The 19,689-nt window shown below is 43.3% G+C and overlaps 2 protein-coding genes across 2 annotated transcripts in view; both read left to right on the top strand.

Annotated features, from left to right (window-relative positions):
• Positions 1 to 19,689, top strand: part of LOC148103442 (low affinity immunoglobulin gamma Fc region receptor III-like) — a 61,264-nt gene that overhangs the window by 30,056 nt on the left and 11,519 nt on the right. Inside the window, exons 5-6 of the mRNA XM_087838107.1 lie at positions 5,171 to 5,239; positions 5,352 to 5,447. Of these exons, the coding sequence (XP_087694233.1) occupies positions 5,171 to 5,239; positions 5,352 to 5,447 (165 nt within the window). The remainder of the gene's footprint in view (positions 1 to 5,170; positions 5,240 to 5,351; positions 5,448 to 19,689) is intronic.
• On the top strand, positions 8,112 to 9,560 carry LOC148103443 (nuclear factor 7, brain-like). Its single transcript, XM_087838715.1, has one exon. The coding sequence runs from the start codon at positions 8,112 to 8,114 to the stop codon at positions 9,504 to 9,506; it is 1,395 nt and encodes a 464-aa protein (XP_087694841.1). The 3' UTR covers positions 9,507 to 9,560.

Here is a 19,689-nt window from a genome sequence, read left to right on the forward strand (position 1 = left end):
AAAGGGATGACCTCTTAGCCAGTGACTGAACTTCTCACACACACTCCATTTCAATGCCAAAAACTCTAGCCTGTGGGCTGGGTACTTTTTCTGTGAATTGCTCAGGGTCTTACTTGCAAAAGCAATTGGACGAGCTTTCTGCTGTCGAGCTGGTATTTGTGACAATACAGCACCGAGCCCATCTAATGAAGCATCAATGGACAATATCAAAGGCAAAGAAAAGTCTGGATGTGTAAGGACTACACAATTCAACAGCTTCTCTTTCAGATTAGACAGAGCTGCGTCACATTCATCTGTCCAGTCAGAGGGCTTCAGCTTTCTGTATACACCATCATTGGTGCCTGTTTTAACTCAACAATCCCATTGGGGTTGTAAATGCTGTGTATTTCTTGTCTTCCTCTGCCATAGGGATGTTATAAAATCCCGAGGTCAGATCCATGGTGCTGAAGTAGGTATTTCCACCCAATGCAGCAAGGCAGTCAGACTGGTGTGGCAGTGGGTGTGCATCTTTGAGGGTCCTTGCATTCAGCCATCTGAAGTCAGTGCAGATTCTTAAACTACCATCCTTTTTCCACACTAACACCAGTGGAGAGGCATACTCGCTCATAGACCTTCTGATGATTTCCTGTTCTTCCATTTCAGACAAAACTTGTCGCAGCTTTTGGTAATGTGCTGGAGGGACTCGGTAGTAAGGAAGGCGGAATGGCCTCTCATCAGTTAGCCTGATGCGGTGTACAAAGCCTTCGGCCTTGCCACAGTCATGTGTATGCTTGGAGAAAATGTCATTGTACTTCTCAAGCATTTTAACCAATTTCTCCTTCCCCCCTTGACCAACATGGCACAGGTCAATATCAATTTCACTGAGCCCAACGTGTTTTAGTCTCTGTTTAAGATCAGTGAGGTGTGCATCATCCTTTTCTTCCTCCTGCACAGATTTCTGGGGTCGACAGGTGCCCTGGAAAACTTCAAAATCCTCAACAGCAACACAAGGGGACACGTCAGCCAACTTACTGTTTCTTTTCAGGGTGACTGGTTTATCCAACAGGTTAGTGACCTTCATGGGAACCCACCTATCACCCCACAATGGCGTTATGATGCGGCCAACCATGATGTTACATGGCATGGACTTTGACGAAGTGGCTTCAACAATCACTGTGCTCCCTGGTGACATAGAAACATCACTCGGCAGCTTGCCCCAGACTAGATGCTCTTGTCTTGCTAACAAGGTGACTGACTGCTGAAGCTTGACTGTGCCGATCTTGTCTGGGAGTTCTTCACCTCTCCATCTGGACGAATTAGCCATGAGGTCAAGAAACTGCTCACACTCTGGGGGACAACCGCCACCTGACACGAGGCGCCAATAGTCATTGGTTATTATCAACTGATGCATGAGAAACCGGATGACATTTGTGCCAATGATTATATCATCACGCTGACCTGGCACTACAAGGATGGGAACAATACAGGTCTCTCCATACAGTTTCATTTCAACTTCATACATGCATTTGGGCTTGGTAAGTGTGCCACCACAGCCTACTAGCACTATTTCTTGAGGCAGGGGAGTGGGTTCTGGCAGTATATTCTCACTCAGCATACTCTGTTCTGCTTGCTCACTGAGTGTGCACGCCATGGAACCAGAGTCAAGCATACCCTGCATGTGGTGTCTGTTATTAATGCTGACAGGAGTGTAAAACAGTTTGTCAAACGGGCCAACTCTCTGTGTGTTTTGTACTACCACCTTAACACCATCTGGTGCGGCTGCACATGCTTTAATGTAATGCTTTTCAACATCATCACTGCCGAGGGTTTCAACATCTGTGCCCACACATCCCCTCACCAAATGCGGGCCAGCTAGTTTAAAGGCTGGGTGTCATGAGGTTGGGAGGCAGGGTGCCTTTGAATAGGTGAGCGACGAGGGCAGTTTCTCTTAATATGGTTTGGCTCAAAGCATGCAAGGCATAGGTGTTTCTGCCTACAATGCGCAAGGGTAGAATGTTCAGGGGACTGGCATACTCTACAACATCTGGGTCGGGCCTGACCTGGAGGAAGCTGCTTGTCTGCAACCTGGTTATTCTGCGACAAAGCATGGTCAAAAAGGCTGATTAGTAATTTCAGGCAACTGTCGTTACAAGGGGCCTTTACTGTCTCATTTGATCCCGCCTGCACCTGTGTTTCTCCCGGGTGCATTGATGTCGCTAGACCATCAGCTGCAGGGGTCTGGATGTTAGCTTTAACTGGTGTGAGACACTTAGACCTGGGGAGCATACGCTCTTTCATCTCAAGCTGGTACCGATTCACATGCTCCTGAATCTCACTGGCTGTCCACTTATCTGGTGCCTTGAACTTGAAAACAGCAGCAAGGGTGGGATCAGGGCAGTACTTCACAAACATCATGGCTGCCTCCTGGCAGGGATCCTCCATGTGCCGTCTGAGCCTCTTCAGGCTTTCTTCTGCTGCATCAACTGCCTTATTCAGTCTGACCCAATATTCTACAGGAGTTTCTCCTGGCACTGGAACTGTGCTGTAGAAATCGGCCATAGGCATACACGAATATGTCATGTCACTGAAATGTTGCCTCAGTATGTCATATATAACATTTGGATTCTCACAAGGTTTTAACGATGGGGTGCTTCTCAGAGTTATCCTTACAATGTCCTTAGCTTTGCCCATCAACTTGAACATTATTTCTTGGTACTGTTCCTGAAGGGGTGTTGCTCGCTTCTTGACATACATTCTCATCAGCTCCTCCCACTCACAGACTGTATGTTTATCCGACCCATCTCCTCTGAAGACTGGAGGCTCTCTCACATCTGACTGCAGGACTAGCTTCGCCCCAGTCAGGTTAAGGTAAGTGGGCTCACTGGGTGGCTGGCTTACACTGCTCTGAGCTTGTGCGGCCCCGTCATCCCTTTCCCCACATTCCTTTTTCAACTGTTCCCTAATGGTCTGCCCCACCTGTTGAGCTATGTGTGTTATTAGGTCATTTAATGCTGGGTCTGCTATGGCTGAAGGGTCTGAGAATGATTTACCATTACCACTACTGGAAGATGTGCAACCAAGTATGCAAGTGGAACAGAAAGCTGGGGAGCCTGCACTACGAACTGGAGTACTAGGCAACCCCTCAATTACCCTCCCTCTTCCCATGGCAAAGCTGAACCCGTCACTTGAAATTTTTTCATCATCCATTGTTCTAACATATGTACAATGCAAACAGCAGAATTACATTTACCTTGTAAACAACAGTCCAAAAAAAAGGGTGCAAGTGTTTCTTAGAACGCTTGGGATTTGTGTTCAAAGCTTACATTACATTGTCCATTACAGCAACCTCTGGTGACCAAACTGATGTTGATCGCGTCTCCACGAACCACGATGAGCAAGTCTGAAGTGGTGTGGATCCGGGTCACGGCACCACTGTAGCCGGTCTGGCCTTAAACTCTGATTGCCGTTAATTCTCTGTGTTGTGTTGTGCGAATGACCAGAGGAGTCAGCTCTCACTTTGCCAGCTGGATGGATTTATTCTCCCAGAACTGTTTAAAATAAAAACAAAACAGTACAGCGACTTCACTTCACTACTGGACTTCTGCATGAACACCTCTCCTCAGCGGGGCCTCTACACGACTGAGGAAAATAGCACGCAGCTACAGGAAGTGACTTCGCGGGAAGTCAAAGGTCACACAAACAAAATAAAAGCTCCCAAAATATAAATACAGAAAATAAACATATATAAATAAACACATATACATAACCAATACTGACAAAGCAAGATAACATTGCAGGATGGATCTTTGGTGAAATATAAATTATTTTCTAATACACCCATTAAATACACACACACATATGAAGAGAGAGAGTATGCATAGTATGCAAACGGCTACCAAACAGCCATCATAATTCGTCATACAATGAGAACGGGACAAATCAACAATTGACAATGACTAATTAATATTAAAATCTGTAACATAATGTTTGGAGTTTAGTCTGTTACTGTTGCTATTTTTACCATTTCTTCTTGGAGCAACTGTAACTCACATAATTTCCTTAGGGATTAATAAAGTATTCTGATTCTGATTGTTTCAGGATGACCTGCCATTATCCAATCACACATCTGCTTACCTGCATCTTTTGCTCGTCTCTCCTCCTCTTCTTTTCTCTTTTTTCTAAACTGAGCACCTGATGGCTTTGAACTTTTCTTGTCCATCTTGGTTTTAATTTTGCACTCCAGTATGAACACCCATCCCTCAACCCCAGGATCACCACAACATAACCTAATAGACCTACACCTTAGTTGACAGATTCACTTTGTCTAAGGTGTATTTCTGAGATTTCACACAACCCAGGATTCAAATCATGAATACATAATGGGCTTGGATTTACAACATTATGAATGAAATGTGCTCTATTTGGAAGCAGCCGGCCCCCCTCCCCTTTCGACGGGTTGTGTGAGACTTTAAATCATCAAACTGTAAATTTTAAATTGTTATTGATCCCTTTACCCCGAGTCCTAAAGTGTATATTTATTTTCTTACTCTTCTTATATTTATTGTTTGTTTACTTGCACTGCTGTAACTGGAGCCTGGTCGTCTCGTCTCTCTATAAACTGGACTGTATGTAGCGGAGATGACAATAAAGTTTACTTTGACTTCAGCAGCGAGCAGGCGCACCGAGGGCTCTCGCTCACTTTTCATGTATAGAATTTTGAAAAAACATCGGTGCAAATTATAAGTCTGTATCATGATGTCTGGTGTTTTCGTGTTTGTTGGTTTGTTTTTATTTTGTTTTGAGTTGGTTATTAGACGCTGCTCCAGCCAGCCAGAGAATCCCCCGCCCTCTCCTTCCTGTGCCGCAAGCAGCAGGCGCACCTCGCAAACGGAGGGCGCCCTTACTCCCAGCAGATGGGTAATAGAAAACCGATCGGTGCCTGTACCATTCCCAATAATCGCTGGCTGACGTCAGGGCAGCAAGAGTACAAGTATTTTTTTTTTTTTTTTTTTGCCGATGCCCGTGATGCCGCCCCCCACCACAATGCCGCCCCGGGCAACCGCCGGTGTCGCCCGTATCTAAAACCGCTACTGGCAGTGTTTGCTTTATTTTAGACAAACACACCTCCTCCTGGTTCTACCTCCATCACTCTCTCCTCCTCTTCTCTCTGTGCTGTTGCCTGTTGGATCAGTCTATGTTGTGGTTCTACTGGTGTTACTGGTTCTGCTGGTGAGACGATGTGTTCACAGGAAACTTGAAGGTTTGTACATATTCATTCTTATTCATTGTGGTATTTTGTTTCCATTCTGTCATCATAATTTGGTCCATTTAGATTCTTAAATCTTAAAAGTGTTTACTTTAACTCATTTCAGCAGATGGAGAAGATGACATCACCAGTGACATCACATACAGTGTTGTGAAATCATCAAATAATCAACAACCTCCAGTCAAAGAAACCAGAGATGGAGGTTTGTGTGTTCACCCAGGTGTCATCCACATACCTGAACCAATGACTTGGTGGTGTTTCAGGGTAGGATAGCAAAGCCCTCTTTTCCACGTCTTCCATATACAAGTTGCCCACAATGGGTGAAACTGGGGAGCCCACGGCACACCCATGTTCCTGCCTGTAGAACTGACCCTTGTATGTGAAACAGGTGGAATTAAGACACAGTTTCAAAAGCAAGCACACCTGGTCCAACAGCCTTGTCTTGTTCTAACTACTTCAGACAGTCTGTCACCCTCGTCCTGTGACCACTTCCTGGGTCTCTTTCAGTCTTCAAATATAAAGTTTTTACAGCTTATAGATTTTAAGTTCTGCTCCAATCATTTGGGTAAAGATAAGAAACACTTTGATGGCCTATAAGTGAAAGTGAAAACGTGATAAACGAATAATATAATTAATAAATAATTATATTTTTTTGATAAGAGAAGTTCACTGAACTGAAAGGAAAATTTGGTTTGATGATGGTTGACATGTTTTCCAAATAGAAGTTTTTCCTCTAGTAAGGAGATACAGGTGCAGCAGAGCATTGCTGGAAGAAATGATCCCAAGGGTGGAATCTCCTGAGAAATCTTCAGAGACCCAGCGAGAAGTAGGGACCATAGCTGACAGCCCAGGCAGGGGTTGAGGTCAAAGGTCATGCTGTTTGGGGACCTACTGGTCATCATGAGAAGATTCTGGAACCACAGCAATGACCATAAAGCTGCATTGGATGGAGAGCTGTGCCACGGGGCTTTCCAGAGGTAATCACGAGGAGATTGTGGACAACAGATGGAGATCTGAAGGATGAGGGGAGCGTTCCAAGCTCCAATCGACCGTGCAGAGAGGAAGTTCAAGGATGGCATCATTATTCTGTGAACAGAAACCAGAAGCTATGGTGGTGACGGGGAATGACTGACAGCAATTTCCTATGAACATCACCTAATGCTGTGTCACTGTGCTATGCATACTTTGACACTCTGAAGAGGGTCTTCCTTTGTGTCATTGTTGTTGTCATTTGTATCATGAACAAGACTGCTGAAGTGACTCAACAGGTGGGGTTATAACAGCAGTAAAATAATTGAATCCAATACCCTTTCCAAAAAAGGTTTTCTGCAGAGACGAAAGGACAACAGAGGAGTCATAAGTACCCCCCCACAGGAAGAATGCATGAAATGAGGTGATGAGGGTTGATAGAGGCCATAAAACAGGAGTGCTGACAAAGGCCTGCAGCCTTGAAGATAACTGAAAGCCACATTGACAAACAGCAAAACTAACTGGTATGTTTGTTATACCCATGTCTGCATACATTTGGACTCTGGTCATATGGACAGTGATAGAAACAACTGGAAGAGACATTTATGAAGCTCTGAGGAACTCAAACCACTCTGCATGTGTGATTTACACACCTGGAGGAGATGCACCACAAAGCTGGAATGATTTTGCAAATGTTAATTTCTATGTTTGACTATTAACATTCATTTGCTTACTTGGAGGGAACGATGCTCGTCACAGTTCTCTCCCTCATGCACGAGCAACACAAAGAGCTCTGGTGACCTGCGTCTTGTTTTTGCCATTGTAGTAGAATTGTCTTGGCGTTCCAGCAATAGGTCTGTGCTAGATGAACGTATCAGCAACCTTCAAACACGTGTGGAGAATTCATTATTTCTTTGAAAGATTTTTGACTAAATAACAGAAAAAAGAAAGTAAGAGAAAGAGATGTCAGAGATGAGTGTCAGTAACACAAAAGTAACACTCAGTGTCATGCAGTGACTTTTACACAACCAGATCAGATGAACCAACTCACACTAAAACATGCATTTTGCTGCACTCTTTACACTTATTTCTTTTCTTTCTGCTCTTTTATATATTTTGTAAAACCACAAAAAATATTTTATATCAGCAGCAATTTCTCTCAAACTGCTGCATCACAGCTTTCATGCTCTGACCTGCATGTGAAATGAGAGAAAAGCTCTTTATTAGTAACTTTTACAACTTCTGGCAGGTTAATGTCTGAACTTTGGAGTGAAACACACCCTTAGTTACAAGAAATAACACCACTGTCTGTAACTAAGTGAATCCACCTTAACACCACCTGTGTGTGTGTGACTGCACTACACTCCCACTGCTGGGAACATGAACAAGAAGCAGAACAAAGTCTGAAACAGAAGCTGACAAACAGCTGCACCACCGAGTGACACTTTATTTTATAAACTTCACAACAGGTTTCATGTTGTGACCTGTGGAGGTGAAAAGACACAAAACCTGTTTTACAGTTTTTGAGCTGCAGGCAGGATTGAAACACACCTTAGTTAAAAGTCAAACAGCAACATTTGTCTCCTCCCCTCACGTCACTCAAATGTGACAAACCAGGAAACAGGAAGTTCTTCGTCCTCAGTAAAGAGAGACGCACAGACGATCAGACTGAGCTCAGACCAAACTAGCAGCTTCCTCTGAGTGAGTCCAGCTACAGGAGAGAAAAGTGGAAAACTCCAACACTGCTGCTTCAAGCTGCTGACGCTCCACACACTGAAGGTGAGTTTGAGCAAAAACACGACTCAAAGGAAGTTTCAGTGAAGGTGGTAGAGGAGGGAGGGGAGCCAGGACTGACTGTACTTCCTGTCTGCTGTTTTCAGCTTCACTCACAGACTCAATGGCTTCCAGATCAGAGGAGGATCTCTGCTGTCCGGTCTGTCAGGAGGTCTTCAGAGATCCTGTTATTCTGTCATGTAGCCACAGCTTCTGTAAAGACTGTCTGAAGAGATGGTGGAGAGAGAGACAAACACACGAGTGTCCAGTTTGTAAGAGAAGATCTTCAAAGGAACCACCTTTAAATCTGGCTTTAAAGAACCTGTGTGAGTCGTTCTTACAGGAGAGAGATCAGAGAGCTTCAGAGGCTCTCTGCAGTCTGCACTCTGAGAAACTCAAACTCTTCTGTCTGGACCATCAGCAGCCAGTGTGTCTCGTCTGCAGAGACTCAGAAAAACACACCAATCACAGATTCAGACCCATCGATGAAGCTGCACAACAACACAAGAAGGAACTTCAGGAAACTCTGGAGCCCTTAAAGAAGAAGTTAAAGGTTTGTGAAGAAGTTCAAGTGAAGTTTGATCAAACAGCAGAACACATTAAGGTCCAGGCCCGACACACAGAGAGGCAGATTAAGGAGCAGTTTAAGAAGCTTCAGCAGTTTCTAGCAGAGGAAGAGGAGGCCAGGCTGGCTGCACTGAGGGAGGAAGAGGAGCAGAAGAGTGGGATGATGAAGGAGAAGATGGAGGCTCTGAGCAGAGAGATGGCAGCTCTTTCAGACACAGTCAGAGCCACAGAGGAGGAGCTGAGAGCTGAAGACGTCTCATTCCTGCACAACTACAAGGCTGCAGTGGAAAGAGTCCAGCGCTGCCCCCTGCTGGATGATCCACAGCTGCCCTCAGGAGCTCTGATAGACCAGGCCAAACACCTGGGCAACCTGACCTTCAACATCTGGAACAACATGAAGGACATGGTCTCCTACACTCCTCTCATTCTGGACCCAAACACTGCTGGTCTAAACCTCATCCTGTCTGAAGATCTGACCAGTGTGAGACGAGGAGGAGAGAGGCAGCAGCTTTCTGATAATCCAGAGAGGTTTGATTGGTCCTACTCTGTCCTGGGCTCTGAGGGCTTTAACTCAGGGACTCACAGCTGGGATGTTGATGTTGGAGACAGTACATGGTGGAATCTGGGTGTGTTAGCAGAGTCTGTGCAGAGGAAGGGAGACATGCTTTCTGGATTATGGAGATTACGGTTCTATGAAGGTGAATACTACACATGTTCAACATCAGCTGGTTTCACTGCTCTCTCAGTCCAGAAGAAGCTCCAGAGGATCAGAGTGAATCTGGACTGGAACAGAGGAAAGCTGTCGTTCTCTGATCCTGATACTAACACACACATACACACCTTCACACACACTTTCACTCACAGGATGTTTCCATTCATTAGCACTGTACATGGTGGTAAAGTGAAGGTGTTGCCGTTGAAGGTGTCAGTGTCAGTGCAGCAGATGAGTTGAGGATGATGATATTTCTAATGTTGTTTCCTGTCAGTGAATTGAAGCTGTTAAACTGCAGCTGTCCTCCTGCTGCCTCGTTGTTCCAAAGCTCTTTGTTTCTCTTTTAGTTCTCACTGTTTCTTTCTGTTTCTGCTGTCCACCTTTTCACATGGAAAATCATTTCACTGTTTCTCACTGAATGACTCCCCAAACTAGATTTGAAATTCTATCAAGTTTCTAATCATTACAAGTGATTCATGTTTCTATTTGATGTGTAAATGGAGATGATTTAGTTTGCTGGGATATGGACTGACATGTGTTGAATGGGAGGAGCAGTTTGTTGTTGTCTTCTTGTCTGTTTCTGACAACAATAAATCTATTGTTGAAACAATGATTCATGTTTAACTCCATATATGAAATGTTTCTGATCTTTGAATTCTGTTTGATTAAAGACTTTCTTCATGACACAAATGAGATTTCAGTGTATTAATAGAACTAAATAAGCTCAGAGTTGAAAGGCTGGAGTATTATGTACGTGCTTCACTGTCAGGATCTTCAGGGGGATTCAAAGGGAAACATCAAACATCAAAGATTTAAAAATAATAAAGATAATAAACACACAGGTCAAAGGTCAGAGTCACAGGAATTAGGAAACAGTTCAGTTTCTTCCGTTTGAAATGTTTCAGTTTCTTTGCTTGATCAGTTCACACTTCTCTCTGTGAACGACTTCAGTGCTTCGTCCATGACTCCTGAAGGTAAAGGGCCCAAAGAGCCAATCAGCAGCTCTGAAACAGGAAATATGACTCATGGAGAAGTTCACAACAGTTTCAGCTGCCAATTGTACTCATCACCATGGAGACTGATGCATCAAATCTAAATAAAGGCTGGATGGAGGCAGAGTGAGTGTTGTAGATGCTGCATTTTGAAGCCTCAGTGTTTAAATTGTGTCCACAGCCATGTAGACAGAGTGGGTGGATTTGCTTCTAGAAGGACTTTGTTGCAGCTCTACAGCAGGTATTTGTTGTTGGATGACATCACATTCAGCAGTGCTGTGACTGAGCCATAAATGTCAGGGCTCAGACGAGGCCCACACATGCGTGTTTGTCGGTACACACAGTTAAGATATGGAACATGTGAACATGAGACATATGAAGAGACTGAACAGATAAAACGTCCTTTATATCCATCAGTGACTTGATGGAGCTTCTTGCTGCAGTGTGTTTGGGTTTGGCTGATAACACTGGTCCTGCATGTTTCCTTCATGCTCTGTGGTAAAAGTGCATCAGTCTGCTGCTCTGTGGTCGTCCTTCTTCTCTTTTTTCCTTAAACTGTCCATTATAGCGTGGTCTTCCTACTTATCTTGACACAATACTCAGTCACGTTGCCTGCTGCAAACTTAAAAGAAGTCTGACGAATGAAATGAAATTGTGCTCTAAGCAGAAGTGATTGTGAGCGTGTCTGAGGTCACGGTGTGTGTGAAAAGGTATCCAGCTGGGGCAGACATGATTCTGCAGGTCACCTGCCCAGTGGACAAAAAGAAATAAAATAGTTGTGTGGATGACATATGAATGATAATACGAAGAGTGTTTGGTGTTTCTCAGCCTGAAACAGCTGTAATGCTACTTTCTGTTTTGGAGAAAGGACAGTTAAAAAAACAGAGACAGAGATGTGTGTTGTTTTAAGCAGTGATGAGAATAATGAAAATGTGATGAGAGAGCAACACAAAAGTATAAGTACAGGGATGAAGCTCTTTACAGGAAGGGTCAGAGCAGACTCTACCTGCTGAGGCGGCTGAGGTCATTTGGAGTCCAGGGAGCGCTTTTAAAGACCTTCTATGACTCTGTGGTGGCATCTGTCATTTTTTACAGTGTTGTATGTTGGAGCAGCAGTTTATCTGCAGCTGAGAGGAAGAGGTTGGATAAACTCATCAGGAAGGCCAGCTCTGTTCTGGGATGCACCCTGGACCCAGTGCAGGTGGTGGGAGACAGAAGGACTCTGGCCAAAATAACATCTCTGATGGACAGAGTCTCCCACCCCATGCATGTAGATGTTGCTGAACTGCAGAGCTGCTTCAGTGACAGACTGCTGCATCCTCGATGCATGAAGGAGCGTTTCTGCAGGTCCTTCCTCCCTGCAGCTGTCAGACTGTACAATCAGAACTGCTCCCAACAAACACAGATGTTTACATCAGCGCTGTTTCTTGCACTATTTTATCAACCGATTCACACTATAACCAGGGTTGCCTCTTATCTGTATTTAATTTAATTTAATTTAACAACAGTATGGTACTCAGTTTTTGGTAACCATTGTCCTTCATGTAAATATGTAAGAATTGTGTATGTTTCTGTTCTGTGTCTTGTGCACTGTTTGTTTGTATATGTGTTTTCTTGCTGCTGTTACACCCAAATTTCCGCTTGTGGGACAATTAAAGGATTATTCTATCCTTGTGATATTTAATCCATCATCTCCCTGTCAAACAAAATAGATTTTGAATTGTGTTTCTGTCAGGAAGCCCCACTTCAACTCTTGGAAATCGTCTCTTCTAAATCAGACCATCCAAAGTGGACTATATAGATAATAGAGTCATCCCTCCAAATTGATATAACAACACTCGTGGTAAAGTTGTGGACTGGAAGAATACCTGACCAAGATTATCTTGCAATGTTTTGCAGCCGCCAGTCAAGCCGGTAGATAAATTTGGTCTGTAATTGTCGCAGTTGGCTGTGTGGCTGGCAGGAGGACGGACCCAAATGCAGGACTCTCATATGGGAATTTAACTGAAAAGGCAGCTTTATTGTAGGACCACAACGGGAGAAGGGAGACTCTCTCTTCAAACGCTAGCTCCACAGCTGCCATCTAGCAAAGATACCGGTCTGGCACAACTTCCTCCCACATTTCCGGTTCACGCGCTTCAAAATATGCAATTTTGAGACGCGATGGATTTTTCTTGGACACGCATTGAGGTGCGAATGTGCACGCGTCAAATTAGGGGCGTTTGGGGCGTTTTCGTTCGCGTCTATCGCGTTCGGTGTGAACACACCGTAAGAAGCACTAAGAGCATGGGTCTCCAACTGCAGTCCTCAAGGGCCGGTGTCCTGAAACTTTTGAATGCGTCCCTGCTGCAACACACCTGAATAAAATGATTAGGTCATTAGCAAAACTCTATAGAACGTGACTGCATGCTGAGGTGTCAAATCACCCTTTTGATTCATGTTACAGCAGCTCATCAGTGAATGAACTAAATAAAAGTATTTTTAGAAGCACATTTTTCCAAACACTTCCATTGACTTACATTTATTCAAATTTACTTGAGTAGGGTTAGGGGTTCCACCTCTGCATGCAGTCAAGTTCTACCCATATGGAAAAGATATATATAAATCTGATAAAGTTTGTATCTGTCTTGTGTGAAACTTGTATGAAAAGCATACAAGAGTGAAAACTGATATAAGATCTCTTGAAAGATTATATAATGAAACTTGAATGTTTTGGATACTTACTAAAACAATATATGAAAGTAATGAGAAAGTGGCCACTTTCATGAGTAAATCATGTAAGCCTTATATGATTCACTATATGAAGTAGGCCACATCTGATGCAAATCTTTTATAAGTTTTCTTTTCCATATGGGTTTGCATGGCCTCTGCACCTGTCCCTCCTGCACTTTCCTGCTCAGTGTTTCGGATGTTTAGTTACTCCTCGGCCTCTTTAGCAATAAAGACACTTTTAATAAATCTAGCCTATTTGTAGCTCTGTACTGAACACTTGGCTTCACAAAAAACTGTGGCTGTGCAGCCGAAGGTAGCGTTACCTCTGGCAGATTGTCCCTGACAGCCGGGAACATGAGGAGGAAGCGTAGTCCTAAACAGAATCCCCCGGTACACAACCAACCCGTTCATGTGTCTAACAGTTGTTCACCACTCAGCAGCACACCCACCGGGAATCAAAGCAGTGATTCTGATCTGCGACATGTGAAGCTAGAGACACCAGTAACCACAGTCTTCTAGGGGCCGTAGTGTGGCGGGCCAGGAGTACCAAAATCAATTAATTTAATCCACCATTAAATAATTAATTAAATGTTACATTAATTAATTAAAATTGGAATTAATTAATTAATTAAATAAACATTACAATAATTAATGAAATGCCCATTCATTTCATTTAAAATGTCAATAAATTATTCATTCAATTATTTCCAATTTTAATAAATTGACACATTTACTTAATTATTTAAGTTTATTTATGTATTTATTTAATTCATTTTGGCAGTCCTGGCCCTGCGGCTGTCTTCAAGAATTTATTTTATCTGTCAGCCTCACCCATCAGGTGGCCAAGTCAGGGGGCGGGGTTCACACTGATTGAGTCATAACCATTGCTTTTGCCTGGTGGCCGTTGTTTAGTGGGTACTCCCAGTGGAAATGCCCCCCCCTCTTTCCTCCTTGTATAAAAAGATGTTAAATGTTAGTTTTAATTCAAAATTAATGCTTAACAAAGTTTAACACAAATGAACACCAGATAACAAAGAAAACGAATGGTTAAGCCTAACATGCTCAAGTGAGACATTAAACTTTACTAAAACTATGCAGTTATGAAACGTAACTTTAACCTCAGCCAAACCGATTTGCTCAATTGTAAATAACACAGCGAAGTAAACATGACCCAACAGACAAAACCTGAGTGAATTATGTCCTGTGTTTAATCACTGAGAGCTAAAACTCAGCGGAGGTTTTAAAGCTGTGTGCCGGTGACCGGATATCAGCCGCTGATAAAGTTGGTCTGTGGTTCGAGTACTCTAGTTTTCTCAGTGTGCATCACCTCCTTTTAAATCTCATTTGTCATCTTTAACACAGGTCAGTCACTCTGAATGAAACACAAGCTCCAGCAGCTCTGCGCTCAGGAAACAAACTACATTTACTTATCTTACTTATCTAGCCAAAAACCAAAAATTGGCCCGTGTATAGCATCCTGCTATGCGATTGCATTTGTCCCTGACCACCAGAATCCCTCGTTAACTTTTATCGAGTGGAAAAAAAGTTGGCGTTCATCCTCCAGCTTCATTGTGCTAATGCTATGCTAACATAGCTGTGTCGCTAGCAATCACGTAGCACAACATTATATACGAGCTAGTCCAACTTCAGTAACCCTGCAAACGCCACTGCTGTTTAGTTTCCTGTCCTTATGTTGGAAGTGGTAGCAGAGCTGTACGTTTGAATTACTTTCAAAAATCTCTCAGTCAGAACATGGTGTTACCGCGCCAGATCCGCGGTCCTGAACCGTAGTAAAGAAACTCTGGCAGTTACTTGAAAGTTCCGTAACTGGCTCGTAGCCAGTAACAGCTTACTATACAGGTCAACTCCGCTAGCAAAAAGATCGAAGGAGGTGTAGGAAACTGCTTCACCGAACTTTATTTCTTCTCCAAGGCACGAACACCGCGTACAGTGGGCTGAAACAGTCTACTCACAGCGAGCATCGCCGACACAACTCTGGCTGTCGAGGGAGTTATTATATTCCTTTAATTTATTTTCTTTCCGTCTCTTCTGTAGCTAACCGTTACTTTTTTCTTCTCCGCTCTCTCTCCACACACCCACACCAGCAGTCCCGCTACACACATCCCAAAATACATTTCACGTCATGCTTCACCCTTAAAGGGCCATGTCTGTAACAATGGTATGAAATGTTTAGGTGGAAACTAGCGAGCTAACTTCCTGTTAACTTCTAACTCCGTTAAATTTAATAACTTCTGTTTTCATGGGTGCCTGGATGTTAAACTTTGTTTACACCTGGTAAAGCAGCAACGCTGATGATTTTATTAAAGATGAAAGAATTTACACCGTTTTTTAAAAAAAATTTAAATAATCGTTTTCTTATTTTCAAGTGTGTGTGAAGCTGACACCATCATGTCATCTTTGGCTCCTCCAGCTGAGACACACTTTCACAGACACACAGCCCCTCCCCTCACTAACAGCTGGATCACTGTCACAGGTGACACACTCACCTGTCTGTGTTTCTGCATGTTTCAACATTCACAATGTGACGACAACCAAATGACTGTGTTCAGTGGCGGTCCTAGCCTGTTTGGCAGGCAAAACATATTAAGGATTGTACATTAACATAAAGCTGTTGTACACACACACACATATGAAGAGAGAGAGTATACATAGTATGCAAACGGCTACCAAACAGCCATCATAATACGTCATACAATGAGAACAGGAGAAATCAACAACTGACAATGACTAATTAATATTAAAATCTGTAACATAATGTTTGGAGTTTAGTCTGTTACTGTTGCTATTTTTACCATTTCTTCTTGGAGCAACTGTAACCCACATAATTTCCTTAGGGATTAATAAAGTATTCTGATTCTGATTGTTTCAGGATAACCTGCCATTATCCAATCACACATCTGCTTACCTGCATCTTTTGCTCGTTTCTCCTCTTCTTCTTTTCTCTTTTTTCTAAACTGAGGACCTGATGGCTTTGAACTTTTCTTGTCCATCTTGGTTTTAATTTTGCACTCCAGTATGAACACCCATTCCCCAACCCGAGGATCACCACAACATAACCTAATAGACCTACACCTTAGTTGACAGATTCACTTTGTCTAGGGTTTATTTCTGAGATTTCACACAACCCAGGACTCAAATCATGAATACATAATGGGCTTGGATTTGCAACATTATGAATGAAATGTGCTCTATTTGGAAGCAGCCGGTTCCCCTCCCCTTTTGACGGGTTGTGTGTGAGACTTTAAATCATCAAACTGTGAATTTTAAATTGTTATTGATCCCTTTACCCCGAGTCCTAAAGTGTATATTTATTTTCTTACTCTTCTTATATTTATTGTTTGTTTACTTGCACTGCTGTAACTGGAGCCTGGTCGTCTCGTCTCTCTATATACTGGACTGTATGTAGCGGAGATGGCAATAAAGTTTACTTTGACTTCAGCAGCGAGCAGGCGCACCGAGGGCTCTCGCTCACTTTTCACGTATAGAATTTCGAAAAAAAACATCGGTGCAAATTATAAGTCTGTATCATGATGTCTGGTGTTTTCATGTTTGTTGGTTTGTTTTTATTTTCTTTTATTTTGAGAGTTGGTTATTAGACGCTGCTCCAGCCAGCCAGAGAATCCCCCGCCGCCCCGCCCTCTCCTCCCTGCACCGCTAGCAGCAGGCGCACCTCGCAAACGGAGGGCGCCCTTACTCCCAGCAAATGGGCGATAGAAAACCGATTGGTGCCTGTACCATTCCCAATAATCGCTGGCTGACGTTGGGGCAGTATGAGTACGAGCATTTTTTTTTTTTTGCCGATGCCCGTGATGCCGCCCCAGGCAACTGCCCGTGTCGCCAGTATCTAAAACCGCTACTGGCAGTGTTTGCTTTATTTTAGACAAACACACCTCCTCCTGGTTCTACCTCCATCACTCTCTCCTCCTCTTCTCTCTGTGCTGTTGCCTGTTGGATCAGTCTATGTTGTGGTTCTACTGGTGTTACTGGTTCTGCTGGTGAGACGATGTGTTCACAGGAAACTTGAAGGTTTGTACATATTCATTCTTATTGTGATGGCTGCAATTACAGCCACACAGTGGTAATACCCACCATGTTTGTAGAGGCTTACAAGTAACATTGATTTCACATTTGTCTTTCTTTAAATATAGGCATTAGTTTACAGGACAATAAATAACTGGTTTTTGTTTAGAGTTAATTCACATATCCACATAACACTGCATTCTAAAATAAGTGCGCACATTTTAGTTTACACTGTTATGTATGGTTAATCTTTTGTTTTCTGAGTTACCTTAGTTGCAGCTGTTCCAGTCCCTTGATTAAGGAGCCAAGAGGTGGAAAAGGGGCGGAGCGAGTTTTAAAGGAACACTACAAATTGGTTCATGCCATAACTCGGGACCATGGGGGGAATTGGAGTTCATTATGTTTGGTTTAGTTAGGTTTTGTGTATTTTACCCCTTCTCCTGTTTTTGTGGGCTGATCAGCCACTATTTAAGTTTCCCCTTTGTCTCGTTAAGTTAGGTCAGTTTGTTTGAGTTATCAGTAGTGTTGTCAACTTTGAGTAGAGTTCTGTTATTTTGACCTCTTTTATGGACCCAAGATTTTGATTCTTTTGGCATGATTTAACTAATTATGTTTTTTGGGTTAAATAAAAAAATCATTTTTTTGGACTTTAACCTGTGCCTAAGTTTCCTTCACTGCTCGGTCCATCACAAGTGGTGTCAGGAGTGGGATCAGCAGTTGAAGGCACAGGATTTTTTTCCCTTTTTTTTTCCCCTCTTCACTTATCAAGCCATGCACAGAATAGGAAGGAGTGGCAGAGGAGCAAAGGGAGATTGTCAAAACCAGCCAGTTGGAGTGGTAGAACAAGTAGAAGGAGAAGAAGAAAATAGAGCCTATGGAGGGGTAGATAGTACTGAGAGCCAAGGTAAGGAGCCGACAATGTCAGAACTGATTTCCATCCTTCGTTCTCATATGGGTCAGCAGGAGGCCCAGGAAGCAAGAAGAAGGGTGGAGTTTACCCGCCAGGAACAGCGCTTTAGAGCACTACAACATCAATTTCAGCTGTTGCAGGTAGAAGTGCAAGCTCGTACCTCCCCGGTCCCTGAGCCTCAAATGGAGGAACCTGAACAACCAGAGGTAGAGTCCTTTGAAGAGGAGGATCCTCCTGGTGCTGGCTCCAGTAATGAGCAAATACATCCTCAATCAGGTCAGTCTTGCTTTTATGAACCCAGGCTGGAAAAATTGACAGAGGAGGATGATATTGAACATTTTTTAACAACATTTGAACGCATGGCTGTAGTTTGCCGGTGGAAAAAAATGGACTGGGTTTTTCATCTGATTCCTTTACTCACTGGCAAAGCAAGAGGTGCGTATGTCCATATGGATATGGATGACTCTCTAGACTATGACAAAGTTAAAGCAGCTATTCTTCAAAAGTATGACATTAATCCTGAGACATATAGACTGAGATTCCGTTCGCTGGAGGTAAAACCTGATGAGAATCCAAAAGAACTATATGCAAGATTGAAAGAGTTATATGAGAAATGGGTAAAGCCAAAAGGAAAAACGGTGCATGAGGTTGGTGAAATATTAATTTTAGAGCAATACTTGAGAATGCTGTCTCCTGAGTTACAGATATGGATTAAAGAACGCAATCCAAACTCTGCAGTGGCGGCTGCAGAGCTGGCTGATGTGTTTGTGGCAGCACGGAGAAAAGGACAGCCATGGAGCCACACAGCATGGAAAATGAGAGATATTCCAAAATCTGTCCCTCACTACCAGAAAGCAGGGGTGAGTAAACCTCCAAAGAGCCAGTCTGTCAATATGCCGTCAAGACCTCCACCCAAGACTGTGATTTGTTATTTGTGTGGGATGGAGGGCCATACAAAACCTATGTGCCCGAAGAATTCTACAAAAATAACTCAGATGTGTTTTGTACCCCGACAAAGTGTGGAGCCTAAAGTGGAGTTTGAGAATGGTTTCAAAATGACCTTAGTTGAGGTTGATGGGAAACCATTAAAGGCCCTTGTTGACTCAGGAAGTATTCAGACTCTTGTGCACCGAGACTTTGTTCCTGCAAATAAAGTTAATAATGTGGAGACAATCCCTGTTCGCTGCATTCATGGAGATGAGAGGTCATATCCAACAGCAGATCTGTACATCAAGGTACAGGGACAAACGTATATTCTAAATATTGGTGTTGCAGAGAATCTGCCATTTCCAGTAGTGCTGGGTCGAGATCTGCCTGTGTTGTTTGACTTGCTGAATCCTAGTCATACATGCAATGTTGCAGTAACAAGAGCTCAAGCTAAGAAGAAAGAGGAGCCCCTACACCCACTCCGTGCCTTGCCCTTCTATGATGCGGACATAGAGACTGCACCCGGGAAGTCTCGTAAGTCACGTGGACAGAGAAGGCAAGAGAAGTTTCTACATACTGCTGTTCGAGCAGCTCCTAGCACAGAGCCTGAGTTACCTTTGGGTTTTAAAATCCCTGTTAATATTATTGAAAGGCAACATGATGATCCATCTCTAACATCTCTGTTCCAGAAAGCTGCAGAGAGGAACCAAGGAACTAAGCAAGATTTGAACAGCAAGGGGGAGTTTTTGCTGAAAGATGGCATTCTGTATCGTCAGCAGGGTTCAGCATTGCAGTTGGTGGTTCCTAGAGCAGTCCAGAAGGTGGTGCTCTCCTTGGGACA

The sequence above is a fragment of the Neolamprologus brichardi genome, chromosome 3 (assembly GCF_056152115.1).
Source record: "Neolamprologus brichardi isolate AB-2024 chromosome 3, ASM5615211v1, whole genome shotgun sequence".
Taxonomy (NCBI): Eukaryota; Metazoa; Chordata; class Actinopteri; order Cichliformes; family Cichlidae; genus Neolamprologus; species Neolamprologus brichardi.

Coding starts and splice junctions, on each gene's coding strand:
- LOC148103443 (XM_087838715.1), top strand. CDS start 8,112: ATGGCTTCCAGATCAGAGGAGGATCTCTGCTGTCCGGTCTGTCAGGAG.